This window comes from Protopterus annectens, chromosome 14.part0 (assembly GCF_019279795.1).
Source record: "Protopterus annectens isolate FY-2018-M chromosome 14.part0, PAN1.0, whole genome shotgun sequence".
Classification (NCBI taxonomy): Eukaryota; Metazoa; Chordata; order Ceratodontiformes; family Protopteridae; genus Protopterus; species Protopterus annectens.
Genome location: NC_056748.1, coordinates 619,260,904 through 619,278,072, shown reverse-complemented (window position 1 = coordinate 619,278,072; position 17,169 = coordinate 619,260,904). Strand labels below are relative to the sequence as shown.

The 17,169-nt window shown below is 43.7% G+C and overlaps 1 protein-coding gene across 4 annotated transcripts in view; it reads right to left on the bottom strand.

Moving 5' to 3' along the window:
* HERC4 (HECT and RLD domain containing E3 ubiquitin protein ligase 4) overlaps positions 1-17,169 on the bottom strand; it is a 3,175,640-nt gene that overhangs the window by 2,794,025 nt on the left and 364,446 nt on the right. For all 4 annotated transcript variants that reach the window (XM_044056374.1, XM_044056377.1, XM_044056376.1 and 1 more), the window contains one exon: positions 10,652-10,782. In XM_044056374.1, coding sequence (XP_043912309.1) covers positions 10,652-10,782 — 131 coding nt within the window. The remainder of the gene's footprint in view (positions 1-10,651; positions 10,783-17,169) is intronic.

The window sequence follows — 17,169 nt, the reverse complement described above, 5'->3', positions numbered from 1 at the left end:
ATAACAAAGGAGGATAGATTTTTGAAGCAATTTACAAAAATATTTTCCATTGGAGATGTGAATTCAGTAATAGGAGTTTTGGGGAATAATTTCTAAATTCAATCTAGATATAAAAACTGGGCTAGACTAGACAGAATTTACATTTCACAGGAACATGTGCATTTAACTGAAGGTCTTGATACGCACCCAATAACTATTTCAGATTATGTGCCAGTAATAGCTAAAATAAAATGACAAGGTAATGAAATGAGACACTGGCACCTTCCCACCTATCTGCTGAAAGGAGGAATACAAGGAATGGGTAGTGGAGATTATTCAGCAGCTATTCGAGAGTACACCAATTACTTCTGAAAATATGGCTAGGGAGGGGGATAAAATTAAGGTCGAGTTTAAAAATAGGGTGGAAATAAAAGAAAGGGAGCTATGGTTAAGAAGTATCAAGAATTATTTAGAGGGACTGACAAATGTTAAAGTATTACAGAATAGGGCACAGAACAAGTAGATCAACTGCAGAATGCTAAGCAGAAAGTAAGGGATTAACTTGTTAATATACACAAGTTTAGAAAGACTGCTGTTGAGCAACTGTTTTTTGATAAGAGTACAAAAACGTTTAGCACAAGTCAGGCAACAAAGTATAAAGAGCTGTCACCAAGCTTAGTGGAGCCGATAACAAGGAAGCTAACAAGAGATCCTGTAGAGGTATTAGAAATATTTCAGACATCAAGAGAAGATACAAACGGAAATGTTTATGGAAGAATTAAATATGCCAATGTTAGAGGGAGATGAGGCACAATTACTAACAGGATAGGAGGAGATGAGATACAAATTGTGATGTATAACCAATCTACACAAAAGTCGCCAAGAACTGATGGTATTCCTTTGGAAGTTTGGAAGCTAGGAGGGAAAAAACTGATAAAGATCTGAAAGTTTTGCTTAACAGTATTTTAACAGGAGGAGCAGTACCAACATCCTGGAAGAAAGCAGTGGTAGCTGTAATACCTAAAGAAGGTAAAGATCCATCATACAGCTTCATACAGGCCAATTTCAACACCAAAACATGATTATAAAGCATTCATGTCTATAATGGCTAAAAGAATGGCAAAAGTAATGCCACAATTGATAGCTATGGATCAATGTGGTTTTCTGAAGGGAGGCAAACATTTAATATCATTAACATAACATCGATAGTCCAGAGGGAAGCAGAATGCAAGAAAATACCATTGTTACTGGTGGGTTTTGATGCAAAGTAAGTATTTAGCAGAGTAAGTTGGGACTTTGAGCACAGCAATGGAAGCATTTGCATTTCCTGAAAAAAATACAAGACTGATTAGGAGGATATATGAGGGATCGGAGGCAAAAGTGGATGGGATCCTCTCTGATAATTTCTGCTTGAGTAGAGGAACTAGGCAGTGTGTCCCTTCCCCCCTTTGTTATTTGCATTATATTTAGAACCATTGGCAAATAAAATAAGAGACTTAAATTCAAGGATATAATTGGTATGGTAGTCAAGAAAAGCTGGCTCTGTTTGCAGATGATATTTATTACCTGACAAAACCTGAAAGGCATTACAGTGTTGTGGAACATTTTGAGACCATTTCAAATCTTTTTGGGATACAAAATTAATGACACTAAAACAAGGGCAATAGCAGTACTTTGGAGTATGGATTAAAAATGATTCTGGTGTGGCAGTTAAGGGATATGTGGGAAGAGACTAAACACAAGGCAATACAAAAACTGAGAAAATGGAAGTCTTGTTATATGGATATGGATAGTAAGATACAAGCAATTAAAATGTTTTTAGTCCCATTAATCTTATACAAAGATCAGGCATATTTTTATCAACCAGAGGAGAAGTTGTGGATAGCAGTTAAAGAGGTGAAGGACTTAACCTGGGTCTGGAAGATGGCAAAAGTCAAGTCGGATAAGTTGATTCTTCCAGACCAGGATTACCCGATTTGAAGGGGTATTTCATAGCTACACAATTAAGGCTCCTATACATAGTACAAGCAGAAAACTACAATTCAAAGTGATGATGAAACAGGGGGGGAGCTCAAGAAACAAGGAGAGACTGGGGATTTTAGATCCAGGCTTTTAAGGAGAACAATAAATCATACAGAATATTCTATCTGTAAAGCAGCAGAAAGTACCCTAAGAACTAAGCCAACACGAGAATTGAGAAAGGAGATTGTCAATAGGGATGACTGCAATTAGGGAGACAGACAATGGGGGGGGGGGGCTGGAATTTATTGGAGAAAAATGGCAAAGAAACCAAGGCATTAGGAGCAAATATCAAGGATTGATATCAGCATATAGACAAAAGAGAAAGAAATAGGGGGCCTTAAACTAAAGACTGACTTGGCAGTGTTTTTTAGTAGAATCTAAAACAGAAGATCCCATTAAAAAAGGAATAACTAGTATAGCACAGAAAATATTGCATGATAACTATAAGGATCAATCATAGGAGGTTAGAAAGTATTGGTAATGCAGACTGGATAACCAATTCACAAAGAAGCAATGGGAATATAAATATCTCCCAAATATGCAACAAAATCTAGAAGACTTAGGATTTTTGCTTGGAAATATTTACACAGATATTTTTAAAACCCAAGTAGACTCCAAAGAATTTTTCCTCAGGTAGACAGAAAATGTTGGAGGTGTGATGGGGAAGAAAAAAGGTAACTGGGACATTTTCTGTGAGGTCAGTGAGTTGGCAGACTTCAGGGTTTCCCTGCAGGATGCCCTGTCAGAGATGCTGGATGGGGAGACTGGTGTGATGGGGGAGATTATTTTTCTGAGCTATGATGCAGAATAAGAAGTTATGTACTCACCATAACGTTCCATCTGAGTAGGTAAACTTCATTTGTCAGCAACCTATGGGTTATCGGATCCACATCGGATCCGAGCCGGCAGTTTCTAACAGCTAAGATCAGAGCTCCAAGCTCCTCCCCATTACCCATAACTCCCTGCCATACCTTCCTGATCTCAGATCGAGTTTGCCTAAAAGCAAGACCTGCAATCACAACCTGCCTAGTGTAAACTGGATACAATCCACCATGAAGCAGGAATATCTATGAACATCCGAAGAGGACAATGAGACGGAGGGAGGGATGGTTGCTGACAAATGAAGTTTACCTACTCAGATGGAACGGTATGGTGAGTACATAACTTCTTAATCTGAAGTAGTTAACTTCATTTGTGCATCAACCTATGGGACAGAGTCCCCAGCTACCTGAATCTTGGAAGGCCCTTATGGAAGGATGTTCCGGAGCACTGCAGTGCCAAAGGATGCTCTCCCTCTGGAAACCAGATCCAACTTATAGTGGTTTATAAATGTATGAGAAGAAGCCCATGTGGCAGCAGAGCAAATGTCATCCAACGAAACTCTAGCTCGAAAAGCAGCAGAGGTAGAAACAGACGAGTAGAATGGGCATGGACTCCATGAGGAGCAGGCCGGCCAGAACTCTCATAAGCCAGGAGAAAACACTGGGAAATCCACCTGGACAGTGTGTGACTATAGAAACAGATTTCCCCAAACTGGATTTAGCAAAGGACACAAACAGCTGGTCTGATTGCCTATGACCGGCTGTCCTGTGCAAATAGAATCTTAACTGTCTGTGCAATTCCAAAGAGTGTAACTTGTATTCGCCTTTATTTTGGTAATTGGGAAAGAAGACTGGCAAATTAATAGACTGGTTGATGTTAGATTCAGAAGCAATTTTGGGCAGAAGAGAGGGATTGGTCCTGAGGAATACCCTATCCTTGTGGAAAGTCAAGTACGGTGGCTTGGCACAAAGGGCTTGAAGTTCCGAAACCCTTTTCGCCGAAGTAATAGCAACCAGAAAAGCCGTTTTCCAGGATAAGAATTTGAGATCTACCGAAGCAGCAGGCTCAAAGGGAGAAGCTGTTAAAGCCTGGAGTACCAGCGATAAGTCCCAAGGAGGAATTACATCCTTCACCGGAGGTCTTAGTAAGAAGGTGCCTTTTAAGAAGGCCCTACACAATCTGGATGAGGTCAAAGGGCCAAGATCACATCCAACACGGTAATGAGCGATTGCCGCCAATTGGACTTTGACTGTGGAAGAGCTAGCACGCTGATCAAATAATCCTGACAGAAAATCCAGCACAGCAGGTAACGGAGCTGTAAAAGGATCTAGTTTCTGATGTTCTGCCCAAATAGAAAAGTGTTTCCATTTGCTATGATAAACTTTCCTAGTAGACGGCTTGTGAGCAGCTACTAGGATCGCTTTGACCGGGGAAGAGATACCGGGAGTCCTAGCTAACAGTGGAACTGGATCAACCAAGCCGCGAGCTTGAGGTTGTCCAGGTTCGGGGCCGGCAGGCCCAAAGGGTGAGATATGAGATCCGGGACAGGATCTAGAATCCAGGGAGGATTCACTAGATGAGACCATAGATATTGGGAACCATGCCTGACGAGGCCAGAATGGGGCAATGAGGATTATTTTACTCCCCAACCATCTGGCTTTCTGCAGAAACGTCAGCATCAGGGGAAGAGGCGGGTAAGCATAAAGTAGACCGGGTGGGCCAAGCATGCACCTGAGCGTCTCTTGGTGATTCCCCGGGTGGGGGAATTAGAGCGAAGTAGGTGTTGCACTTAGTGTCTGAAGGAGAGGTGAAAAGATCGCAACAAGGTTGACCCCATTTGGAGAAGATCTGCTTCGCTACTTTGGGATTCAGAGACCACTCATATGGCGAGAGGATGGTGCGACTCAATTTGTCCACTAGGATGTTGAACCTACCCGGAATGTGCGTCGCTATGAGAAAGCGGTTGGTGGAAATCGCCCATTCCCAAACTCTCATGGCCTCTCGACAAAGTGGATAGGACCTGGTTCCCCCTTGTTTGTTGATATACCAAACGACTGACATATTGTCCGCTTGGATCGCAATAGTCCCGACAGGAAGGCGGCTCTGGAGTGCTTGCAACGCTAACAGCATCGCCCGCATCTCTAGGACATTGATATGCAGTGAGGTCTCGGTCTGGTTCCACGTGCCTTGGACGGTCCTGCCCAAACAATGCCCCCCCCCCACCCGAGGTGAGAGGCATCCGTGGTCACCATGGCTAGGGGAGGGGACATAGATAAGGGGCACCCCTTTTGGAGGTCCGGAGACTGGAGCCACCATAAGAGGGCTCTCCTGCAAACCCTGCTGAGAGGGACAGGATGACTCAGGGGATAACGCAGGAAGGACCACTGGACTTGGAGGGTCCATTGCAGAATCCTCATATTTAGGCGCGCCATGGGAAGGAGACTGATGGTAGCCGCCATCGAGCCTAGGGCCCTCAGGACCAATTCCGCCGGAGGGGCTGGGCAATGAAGAATGGCCTGCACATGGAATCTTAGAGATCGCATCCGGTCTGGAGTTTAGAAGGCTAAGAGCTGGTTTGTGTCCAACCTGGCTCCGATAAAATCTATGATCAGAGTCAGGAGCAGGGAGGATTTTCCAGCATGGATCGTGATCCCCACCCGGGGAGCTAGTCAAAGAAAGAAATTCCTGGCTGTGCAGGGGAGATGCCTTGTGGGGGCAGTCAGGAGCCAGTCGTCCAGGTATGGTTTGGGAGGACATGCTGGATTGCTCCTTTTTTTAGCAGCTGACGAATTTCTGCGGCTGCGGCCTCCCTCTGACCGGGTGGGACATCGGGGAGGTATCTGGGTCTGAGAGGGGGATGGAGAAACAGAATCTCATAGCCTCTGGATATAATTTGAAGCACCCAGAGGTCTGTCGTGATGGACTCCCAAGCTGCTAGGTGCTTCGAGAAACGCCCCCCGACTGCCTCCAGAGCGGAGCAGTCGGGTAACCCCTCAGGGTTGCTGTGTGGGCCGATCATAGAAAGGTTCTCTGGACCCAAAGTTCTTCGAGCCCCCTCTGCCTCTAGGGCGGCATCCACCCTGTCCTCCTCTGCCTCTGAAAGACGGGTTTTCCGGAGTGAAACGGAATTGCTGAGACTTTCGGAACCACATCTTCTTCTGTCCCTTTTGGTTCTTTGAGAAGGACCTCTGGGGAGCAGAGAAGCGGACTCCGACAGCAGACAACGTCTTCCCATCCTTCTCGCTCTGGACCAAGGTGTCGCGTACGGTGCTGCCAAAGAGAGCAGAACTATCAAATGGGGCATTAGCAAATGACGCCTTGAAGGGTTCCACGAAATCACAGTGCGGAGCCACGCCTGTCACCTTAGGGCGACGCCCGCTCCGCTAGCACTAGCAGCTCCTTCCATAGCATGGGACAGTAGCCGCATAGAGGTATTGGAAATAGACCTGAGAGTGGCCATTTGGGTAGAGTACACCGGTTTGTCCTCTGCCGACATGGACTCCGGGGGCGACCCAGCGTATTCTTTAATAAGATCCCGCTGGAGCCGTATGACGTGTGCCATGTAGTTCAGCGACCTTATGGAGAAGGTGGCTGAAGCAAACATCCTGCTTCCCCAAATGGTCCATCGCCCAAGACTCCTTGTCCGGGGGATGGACCGAGGGACTCTCCTGGGCCAGTTCCCTTTTGGTGGCTGCTGCCACCAACATGGCATCTACGGGGGTTCCCTTACTCCCAATGTGACCTGTCCGAGGGGGGGCTAAGAATTCTGTTGGGAGGGTGGCCTAATGGTTAAGGTGTTTGTCTTACAAACACAAGGTGCAGGGTTTGAGTCTCATAAGGGATAATTGGCTAGGCTTAAAATGGCTCACAAGGGCAGTTAGCCTAGTACTAATCTAGGTCTACTAATCTATGTCTATGTCTGTCTGGCCTCTTAGGGACGGGCTCCACAGTGTCCGGCTCCTTCCATGCCCTGGTAGTGATCAGATCTACCAGGGGATCGGCTGGAGGGGACACCCAAGAGGTAGATGGGCCTGCTTCAAACGCCTCCAGGAACATGGACTCGTCCGAGGTAGGCTTTGGGGCAGACCACCCACCTCTCATCCTGAGCATCTCCATGATGTCTCCAAATGAGATGTCTTCAGGGGGTTATCTTGGGGAACCTTCCCCTTCCTCCAAGTCCGTGTCCTCTGTCAAAGACTCAGGGGAGTCCAAGTGCCTCCTTTTGCACTTGCGTTTGTGAGGAACTTCCTCGGGGGGGGGGGCTGTCCGAGGAGGCCTCACCAACCACATCCTGTTCCAACAAGGGAATGATCTGGGACGTCTGAGCAGGCTGTCCGTGGGGCCAGATGATGGAAGTCGGACCAGTTTGCGAGGGAGTGCAGGGTAGAGTGGTAGCCAAGGCCGGGGGCCTGGAATCCCTCAACAGAACCCTCTCCACCACGAATGCCGAAGGAGAGCTGCTCTCCCTAGGATAAGAGAGCAGACCCTCCCTCGGATCCGATGAGCAGATCGGGGCCGGAGCCGATGCGATCGGATCCGAAGGGCCAGTACACTCCGACCTAGCCAGAGCTGAAGGCATACTGACCGCCTCAGATCCAAAGCTCAACTCTTGACTCCGAGAGCCTGGATCAGAAGAAAAGGAACCAGACAGGCTCGAGGGTGCTGTCGGCGCCAAAGTACCAGACTCCATCAGCGCCGACATTCCCCCGGCTCCGACGCTACTAGGCTCCGTAGACCCCGAACCCAGAAAGCAGGTCGGGGAAAGAGCAATTGGGGCGAAAAAAGGGGTCAAGCTCCCCCCCAGGGGGGCAGGAGCACTCCCATCTGCAGCTGGGCCTGAAGGAACCTTCTCATCATCCGGTCCAAGTCTGCATCTGTTAGGCTTCTTGTGGACCTAGAAGAGGCCACCGAGGCAGGACGGGAGTGCCACCTCGATGACCTCGAGGGAGACCGGGCCTCATCCTCCTCCAGCCCCAGCGAAAAGCTGGGAGAACGGAGCCGGGAAGGAGAAGCTCGCTTGGCTGGCGGGGCTGAAGCAGAGGCTTCAGCCCACCGCTTGTGGTGTTTTTCTCGGCGCTTCTCCCTCCTGGCTTCCCTATCCTCCTGGCCCAAGGTGGGAGGTTGAGTCCCGGCCAGGGGAAGGGAAGTACCCGTAGGCGTGGCAGGAGCCATGGACGGACCGTAGGATGGAGCGGAGTCCGAGGGCAGAAGTCCTGCCAGAATTAGCTTCAACCTCCAGTCCCAGATAGCCCTGGGGTTGAACACTGCACAAACAGAGCAGCCAGAAGACAGGTGTTCAACCCCAAGGCATATAACGCACAGAGTGTGGCCCATCAGCTTATGGCCACACTCGCTACACTTGGAGAAAAAAGATTTGGCGGCCTCAGACATAATAACACAAAAACGCACACACTGGGCCCCAAAAACCACACACACACACACACACACACACACACACACACACACACACACACACACACACACACACACACACCCTAACGCTCTCACGAGAAACGGGGGAGGAAAGGCTAACAATTACTCTAAAACTAATGGAAAGGTAATGCACACACAAAACTCACTCAAAAACTAACTATAATCGAAAAAGAAAAGCTTTTTCTCCTAGAAAAACTCTTGAAGACCTGGTAGCTAGAGATCAAGCTGCTGGTGTAACCGCGGCAAACTAGATCTGAGGTCAGGAAGGGATGGGAGGGAGTTATGGGTAAGGGGGAGGAGCTTGGAGCTCGGATCTTAATTGTTGGAAACTGCCAGCTCGGATCCGATGTGGATCCGATAACCCATAGGTTGATGCACAAATGAAGTTAACTATTTCAGATTTGGAATTGTCTAAACAAGGTAAGGCCTTGCTGCCTTCAATTATGGTTGCTGCCAAAAAAAACAATTACTAGAAAAAACAATCAAAACCTAAACCAACTGTACTAGACTTAATGAATATAGTACCAGAGATAAAACTGAAGTGACATCTTTAGAAAAGGGTAGGAGCAAACTACATAGGAAAAACAGCAATTCTGGGAACAATAATACAGGGTAGGAATGAGGTTTAAAAGAAGGCAGGAATTAAACGAGCTATGCAATGTTTGACTGAAAATGACTGGGTAGATAAGTGATGTATGATGTTTGCAACTGGGAGTGTCAGTATGGTTTGTGATGTAAAATGCTTGCAAATAGGATTGTGTCAGTGTAGTCTGTTTTAATTTATATAAATGTATGATTGCCTCTGCTGTAAGTGCTTTAAAGATGTTTCTTGTTTAAAAAAAATGAAAGCCCAACTTACTGGTGTTGACAGAAGACTTCAAAAAACTAGTGTTTCATTCATACTCTGAAAAAACTTGTTCAACTCCACCATACCACCCTTCCAAACAAAAAACAAAAACAATAAACCTACAGTAGTGTTCAACTGACTCAATCCTGGCAGACTGGGCAAACTGTACGATTCCCACTATGCCATTACTAAACTGGCATAACTGGGAGCCATACACTCTCCCATCACCACTCTCATTTTTGATGACAATATTTTCCTTCAAAAGAGAAAAATTTGTTGGTTAACACTTGATCTATACACTCAACTAAAAACCTTCTCACCCAGGGTGCACTCCTTCCTTTCTTTTAGGATGAAAGCCACCCATTCCATTCCTAAATCAGGTGGAATAACAGTGTATAGTGAATTTACATCTACTGTCACTAATAAATTTTCTGTTTCAACTCTTACTGTTTTAGTCCTTACATAATGGCATATTTTTAACCAACCACCGACACTGCTCTATTCACAAATTTGGAAATGGCTTCAAGCTTTAAAGCTGCTGTTAAAACTAAAGGTCTATATGGTAGATTTGACTCATCTTTATGAATATTGGGCACTCCAAATAATTTGCCCATCTTTGATTTGGATGTGTGGAAGTACTCGTACATGTGATTTGACGTCACCCCATCAACCAAACAGCTGTAAAGCCAAGAGTCTATGTATCTATTTACTTTTACAAATAACACTAACATTTTCATAAAACAGAATCATCAAAAAAATGCTGCATACTACATATATAATCCTTTTAACCACCACCACCACCACAGCTCCCTCCTTATCCGCCTTCATAATTCTAGTAACATTGTCATTTCTTAAATTTCTCAAACTTTGCCTTTCACTTTGCGTTAAATTGTAAAACTTACACTTACTTTCTTTTAAAGCAGTTCTAATTTTCTTGTCACAACATTCCTTGAATGCTTTGACTGCAACATGCAGGAGTAGGATTTAAAGTACTAGGCAGAACTAAACCACCTTTACTGGTACTTTCCTTGTCCTTGAAACACCACACTAAGATTTAATTTATGTATATAATCTTTCTAGTTCCAAAACTGGATCTGCTTGTGGGAATAAAAAATAAACGTTTTGATAGAGAACTCTCTGCAGGAGAGGCAAAAGTTCTATCAGTCAAGTTAAAAATGTGAAATTTCAAAGGTATTACCCTCCAGCGAAAACAGTTTTGGCTTTTTTCCATCTTTATCTAGTTCTAGAATCATATCACTACTTAAGTTACTTCAGTCTCTTCAATGTAATCGAAAATATGATCCATTATTTGGCACCATATAGAGTTCAACTGATTCTCAGTCATGTCATTTATGCTACTACAGTCTGGATTTTTCTTGCACAAAAATCATTTTCATAACCATCATGTCGTTTTCCTTTGTGAATGCCATCCTCCTCCAGGAAAAGCTTTATAGCCACTGCCTAACAGTGGGGATTCAGTGTTTGACAAAATTTCCTTTACTCAATATAAATGCCACACCTGGTCTATCTGCCCAAACAAAGTCTTACCTTCCACAAGCTATCTGTGTGACAACACTTCCCATGAGTTCAAAGACTTTCCTTGGATTTATTTCATGGTTATTAGAATTATGGCCCAACTGACCATAACCTCCTGCACCAAATGTGAACACGCCACCTTCCTAGAAAGGTAAGAAAGATAAATGGTTCAATTACATTTTTACCCAACACCAATATAAGGAAGACACAACTACAAAGAAGTTCAGAAATCCATCAAATGCCATACTGTTCCTAACAAGTTACTTCTCTAGCACTTCAGCTCACTGCTATGTACCTGATGGGCTCCAAAACATATTGTTCAAGAAAAAGACTGGGGATTGGCATAATGGTTAAGGTGCTTGCCTCAAAAACGCAAAGAACAAGGTTTGATTTTCACCTTTGATAACTCTTAGTATTCAACTAGGTGTGGGAGAAAAAAAAAAGCAAACTGCTTGCTAAAGAATGATGAAACATGCATGAAGTGAAATGGAACTTGACTTTTTGGGCAAAGACAATACATGAACCACTCACTTCTCAGTTATGGGTTTCACAGCCTTGAATTTTTAAACTCTAACATGTTTGTTAGAACTTCTGCAAGCCAGTCTAGCACAGATGGTTATATGATTTTGCTAACTGCAAATCCAACTTAAGCAAGGGTCTAATTACAGGGAAGATCGAAAAAAGAAAACGTTGTTAACCTATGATAATTGTAACTTATCATACTTATCACATTAACTAAAAACGTTATGTACTCACCATAATATTCCATCTGTGTTGTCCGTTTTCATTCTTCAACTAGTGGGACTGGATCTGATCCTCGGGACCTGACTCTGCCTTCACTAAAGCTTGTTGCAACCAAAAACTCTCTAGCGTCTCCCTTACCCATAATGCACCAACCCCGATTACCTCAGACCTTGTTTGCTAATTTTTAGTAGGAAGAAACATTTGCAGTGCAGTTAAAGAAGGAGATGACTATATCTGGAGCTCATTATAACCACTTATTCTTCCAGGAGTCTTCAAAAGATGGGGGTTGTTGGGTGGGGAGTCGAGTAAGAATGAAAACAGACAACACAGACAGAATGTTATGTTGAGTACATAACTTCTTTATCTGACATTGTCAATTTTCATTTCATACTCAACTAGTGGGACACAGTCCACAGCTACCTAGGATCCCATGAGGACTCATGGAAAGATATTCCTGACCACCACTGAACCAAATGATGATCTACCACTGGAGACCAGATCCAATTTGTAATGAGTAACAAAGGTATGTGAAGTAGCCCAAGTTGCTGCAGCAATATATCATCCATTCAACTGGAAAACTGATGAAGTGCCATGGATCTAGCTGAATGGCCCCGTAACGGTTTTGGTAAAGTGACACCCAATTTGCTATAAATAAATGAAATACACTCAGTTTTCCACTTGGCTAAAGTTACTTTGGCAACTGGCTTTCCAAATTTCCCTTCTGCAAATAAAAGAAACAATTGGTCAGTTTTTCTGATGACTTTTGTTCTATGTAGTTGAAAATGGAAAATGTCTGTGGACATCCAATAAGCCTAACATATTCACCTTTGTTAGCAAAATTAGGAAAGAATACTGGCAAATTAATAGACTGGTATTATATTCTGACACCATCTTAGCAAGAAAGGATGCACTGGTTTGCAGTGCAACTATCTTTGTGAGAAGGTGAATATGGAGGTTTTCAAGACAAGGCTTGAATCTCTGAAATTCATATGGTAGAAGTAATGGCTACTGGAAATATTGTCTTCCAAAAAGATATTCAAGGTCACACTTAGCTGCTGGTTCGAAGGGAGAATGAATAAGCGCCTGCAGTACCAGATTTAGATCCTATGGGGGGAGTAGGGTCTTTAAAGGGAGGTCTTAAAACAAAAATGTTTCACAAAAAGGCTTTGTGGAGCTCATTAGCCAACAGAGGAACAGTCAAATCCAATGTAAAAATTCAATACTGCTGCTAATTCAAGGATGTTATGTACTGGAGCTAAAAAGGGATCAACATTGTTTTGATAAGTCCAGTAAACAAACCTTTTCCATTTACTGGAATAAAGTTTACATGTAGAACGTTTATAGGAAAATAAAAGTATAAGCTGGACTGGAAGACAGCATAGGTTGTCTGGCTATTAATGGAATTAGAGAAGTCAGGCAGGGCATTAGCCTAAGTTTGATATATCTGGATGGATCATGCCTGTTGGGTGTGAGAGGAGGTCTGGAACTGGATCCAGAATCCAAGGTTGGTGAAGTAAATGCGGTCAAAGTAAGGGGAACAGAATCTGATCCAAACGAATCCACCACCTGAGATCTCTTCTACATGCACGAGTGATTCATATCAGATTTGACATGGGTTAGTAAAGTATAGACTATTCTGATGCTAGCATCCATTGGAGAATCCTCAAGCCAAATCTGGCTAAAGGCACTAGTGCTATCACCACGGACAGTGACCCTAGAGCTTGAAGACGCAAGTAGGCTGAAATTTCGGTGCTGCAGAACATTTTTCTGACTTGCGATCTTACAGTTTGAACCCCTGAGGGAGGAAGTGATGCTATCATTGAGTCTGTGTTGAACAGTGTTCCTATAAATTCCAAATTCTGACTTGGTTCCAGTTGAGACTTGTTACAGTTTATGGTCATCAGCAGATGAAAACAGGTCAGGAAATCCTGATCTCTTGCCCTTATCAACTGATGCCTGGGTCAGGGCAGTAATGAGTCAGTCATCTAGATATGGAAACACCCAGAATCCTTCCAGTCTCAAGATTGCTGCTACTACTGCCATACATTTGAATACCATCGGGACTGTGGTGAGACCAAAGGGCAGAAGTCTGAATTGGTAATGACGGGCTCCCAGATGGAAGCTTAAGTACCTTCTGGACCATCTGTTCATTTTTGTGTGACAGTACGCATCCTGAAGGTCTATTGAGGACATCCAGTTGTCATTGCCCAGAAAAGGGAGAATGGACTGAACTGTGACCATCTGAAACTTGGTACATCTACCTGACTTGTTTAAGTTGCTGAGATCCAAAATTGGTAAATCCCCTGTTTTCTTTGACACTAAAAAGAATCTTAAGTTCCGGATTCTATCTGGTTTGCTGGGACCTTTTGGATGACTTTTTTCTAGAAGCTTTTGAACCTGAATTGCTGCTTGTTCCCTCTGACTGGGTGAAACATCAAGGATTCTTCTTGAAATTGGAGGAGGAAGGGAAAAGGGTGTTCTATAACCTCTGGAAATAATCCTATGCACACAAGTATCTGTCGTTATTTTTAGGCAGGCTCTCTGAGGCAGGGATAGTCGACCCCCAACTGCCTCCAGAGTAGGGCAATCGGGCTTCCTTTCAGGAATGCTGGAAGGGTCTGTCAAAGTTAAGTACCTCTGGTTTTGCGTGCCACCTCTGCCGTGGGGGAGGCATCTACCCATTAGAGTTCCCGCCTATTCCTGGGGGCAACTTCCTCCACATGTCCTGGAAAGGTTCCTGGGATTTCATGAACCACATCTTCTGATCTTTTTCTTATTAGGATCTGATTATGAGGTTGGATCCGATGGAAGTCTCTCTTCTAAAAGCTCTGAGGTCCTGGAGGAAGAAGCAGACTGATCCAGAAAAGGAGATTTTGAGTCTTTAGATTTTGACAACTTAGCTCCAGACAAATCCTCTCCAAATGTGGAGGGAAGTAAACATTTTAGTACTAATTTCTTTTTTCTCTCGAGTGCCATGACAGATCGCACAGTCTTCTTGTAAATAAAGAGGACCAAAGCAATATATACACAAAGTGTGGGCATTCGATAGAAGAATTTCATGCCCACACTTCAGACATTTTTTGAACCCAGCTGGGCCTTTCTCTGCCACAGTTAAGAGCCAAAATAGTAGCCCCACGATCAACAAAGAAATAGAGAATAAACTTTTTCTTTTTTTTTAGGAGGAAAGAAAGGATTACTAACAATGGTATTAAAGAATCTGCACTAAGTACAGCAGCAAGGGAAAGGAATACTAGAGATAGTATTCAAGGTACAAAATGTACAGAATTAAGAATATTAAGAAGAGACAATATTTATAAAAGCAAAAAAGGTAAGGGATAGAAAGGAGCAGAGAAAAATAAAGTTAACTTACAAGAACCAGAAAAATAAATGTTAAATTAAATACTAGCTACTCAAGAGTAACGGTCACCACGTCTTTTGCATAAAGCAGCAAACAAGATCTGAAGTAATCACAGTTTGTGCATTATGGATAAGGGAGAAGCTTGAGAGGTTTTGGTTGCCATGAGCTTTAGCAACAGCAGAGCTGGATCTGAGGTATCAGATCTGAACTCACTAGTTAAGGATAGAATGAAAATTCACATCAGATCTAAGGTGAGCTGTAATTATTACCTAAATGTACTGTTAAGCTAGCAGTAACTGCTGCTATCCAAGGATCATTACCAAATGCAGTCACAATGCAAACAGTCAATAGAGGCGAATTAAGTCATAATTAAAAATACTAAAACACAATACAGAGATGGTAGACTATATAACCTCTACAAAGGCAACTAGCATTTTTTTTGAATGGATACCATGAACAGTTGTGCAGTAGCTAGCTTTGCTACTTCAAAGAAACTAGTTATCAAGTTCCATTCCTACTGGAGGAACTTCAGTGTGACATATGCTTATTTTCTGTGTCTTACTGGGCTCTAACTTCTTCACAGATCACAAACATTATAATCAGATGAAATGTGATCCTCCAAACAGATCAGATATATCGGAGCATTATGCATGTGTTAGCATTCTGTGATGGATTATGCATGTGTTAGCATTATGTAATGGATTTGCTTATCATTCAAACATAGTTAATTTTTTTTTTTTTTTTGCCACTAAGTGGCACAAAAAGGTTCACCTCCCTCATGACCTCTGACATGTGTCTTCTCCAGGAGAAAGGAAAAGAGCAAGGACAAAGTGGATATCCAAAAGTGAATTAAGTTGACTTTACAGCTATGACTCCTTAACAATACAAGTAGAAATGCTCAAGTCTTTTAGGGACAGGGGACTGGAAGCCTGGCTCCATGTTACATGCATCAGAAATATCAAGGAGGGTTTCCTGGACTTTGGTAATAGCAACAGGTTGTGGTGGGTCAAACCTCAGGAGTTTTATGGCTCTCTTCTAGACAGAAGCAGCAAGCTTCAAGGGCCCGTCAATTGCATATGTTCTCTCATGAGGGGAGAGAGTATCCCCAAATGAGAGATCCTCTGGGGAAGAGTCACAGGTCATAATGTCCTCATTGACTGAATTTACAAAGGGAGAAGACATGTGTAGTCCAGATCCACTGATCACCTTCAGAATCAGCAAAGTTTATCCATCTGGTGAGATCTCTCCTCTTAAATTTCAAAAGCTGGACTCCATACATAGCTACCTAATCTGGATTGAGTTGAAGGATTTGGAAAAAAAATAAGAAAAGAAAACTAATCCATTTTAGTCCAGTCCTGGAAATGAGTGGGCTGAGTTATGGGGACCCAGCAAGTGGCAGCTTTTGTTTGACCAAGCCTTACAGGAGATCATAGCTCTAGTGGTCAAATGTTCCAAGGGTCTGACTTTTACATAACTACATGGGCATCACCCTCAATGTTAACATAGAAAACTGCCCTCCCCTTGTTTAGACAGCATACATCACTTCTGTGCAGATTAGGTTCATAGGTTAGTACTAGGCTATAGGCCCTAGGGCCTATACAAGCATAGCCATAACAATTCCCTGTCTATTTTTCCCCCACAGTATTTACTTCCCTGGACTCCCGTCTAGCAGGGCGACTGACGTGATCCCCAGGGTGAATTTCCTGTCTCCCATCCAATCAAGGTTCCTTTTGAAGACTGCCAAACAGGCGCTCTGCTTGACATGTATAGGCAGTCAATTCCACAGTATGGGGAGTCTCTGGGTCAATAACAGATCCCTCCAGGATGTTTTGTTCATTGTGATGACTAGGTTTAGATCCCTGGACTGTGTCTCTCTGAGGGATTGGGATTTCTTTAAGTGTAGCATGTCCAACAGCCCTGGGTTCGACATGGCCTTGTGTGTTAGGCAGAGATCACCTCTGAGTAGACGATATGCGATAGGTCAGCATAGGGCATCTGCTTAAGCCTGTGATTCTTTTAATGAGGTACTTCTGCGGCCTTTCCAGTTGTTGCAGATGTCTTGAGAGGTACATACCAAACGGGGCATTTTACTCTATAATGGGTCTAATGAGGGGTGAGTACAGTGGGACAATGGACCTCCTTTTTTCTGGATGAAAAACCCTTAGTGATGAGGTGTGCCACGTAGGATTTCCTGACTGTTGTGGCAATGTGGTTATCGAAGGTGAGACCACTGTCCACTTGTGTCCCCAAGTCTCTTATCACACTTTCCGTGTTTAGTGTATTGCCACCTATGTGATAATTCACAGGTACATGCTTTTTTCTCAAAGGGGATAACTATACATTTTGTGCACTGAGCTTGAGCCCATGGCTCTGGCACCAAGCATCTGTTTCTGTAAGGCCCTTTTGTAGAATATCCACATCATTTGGG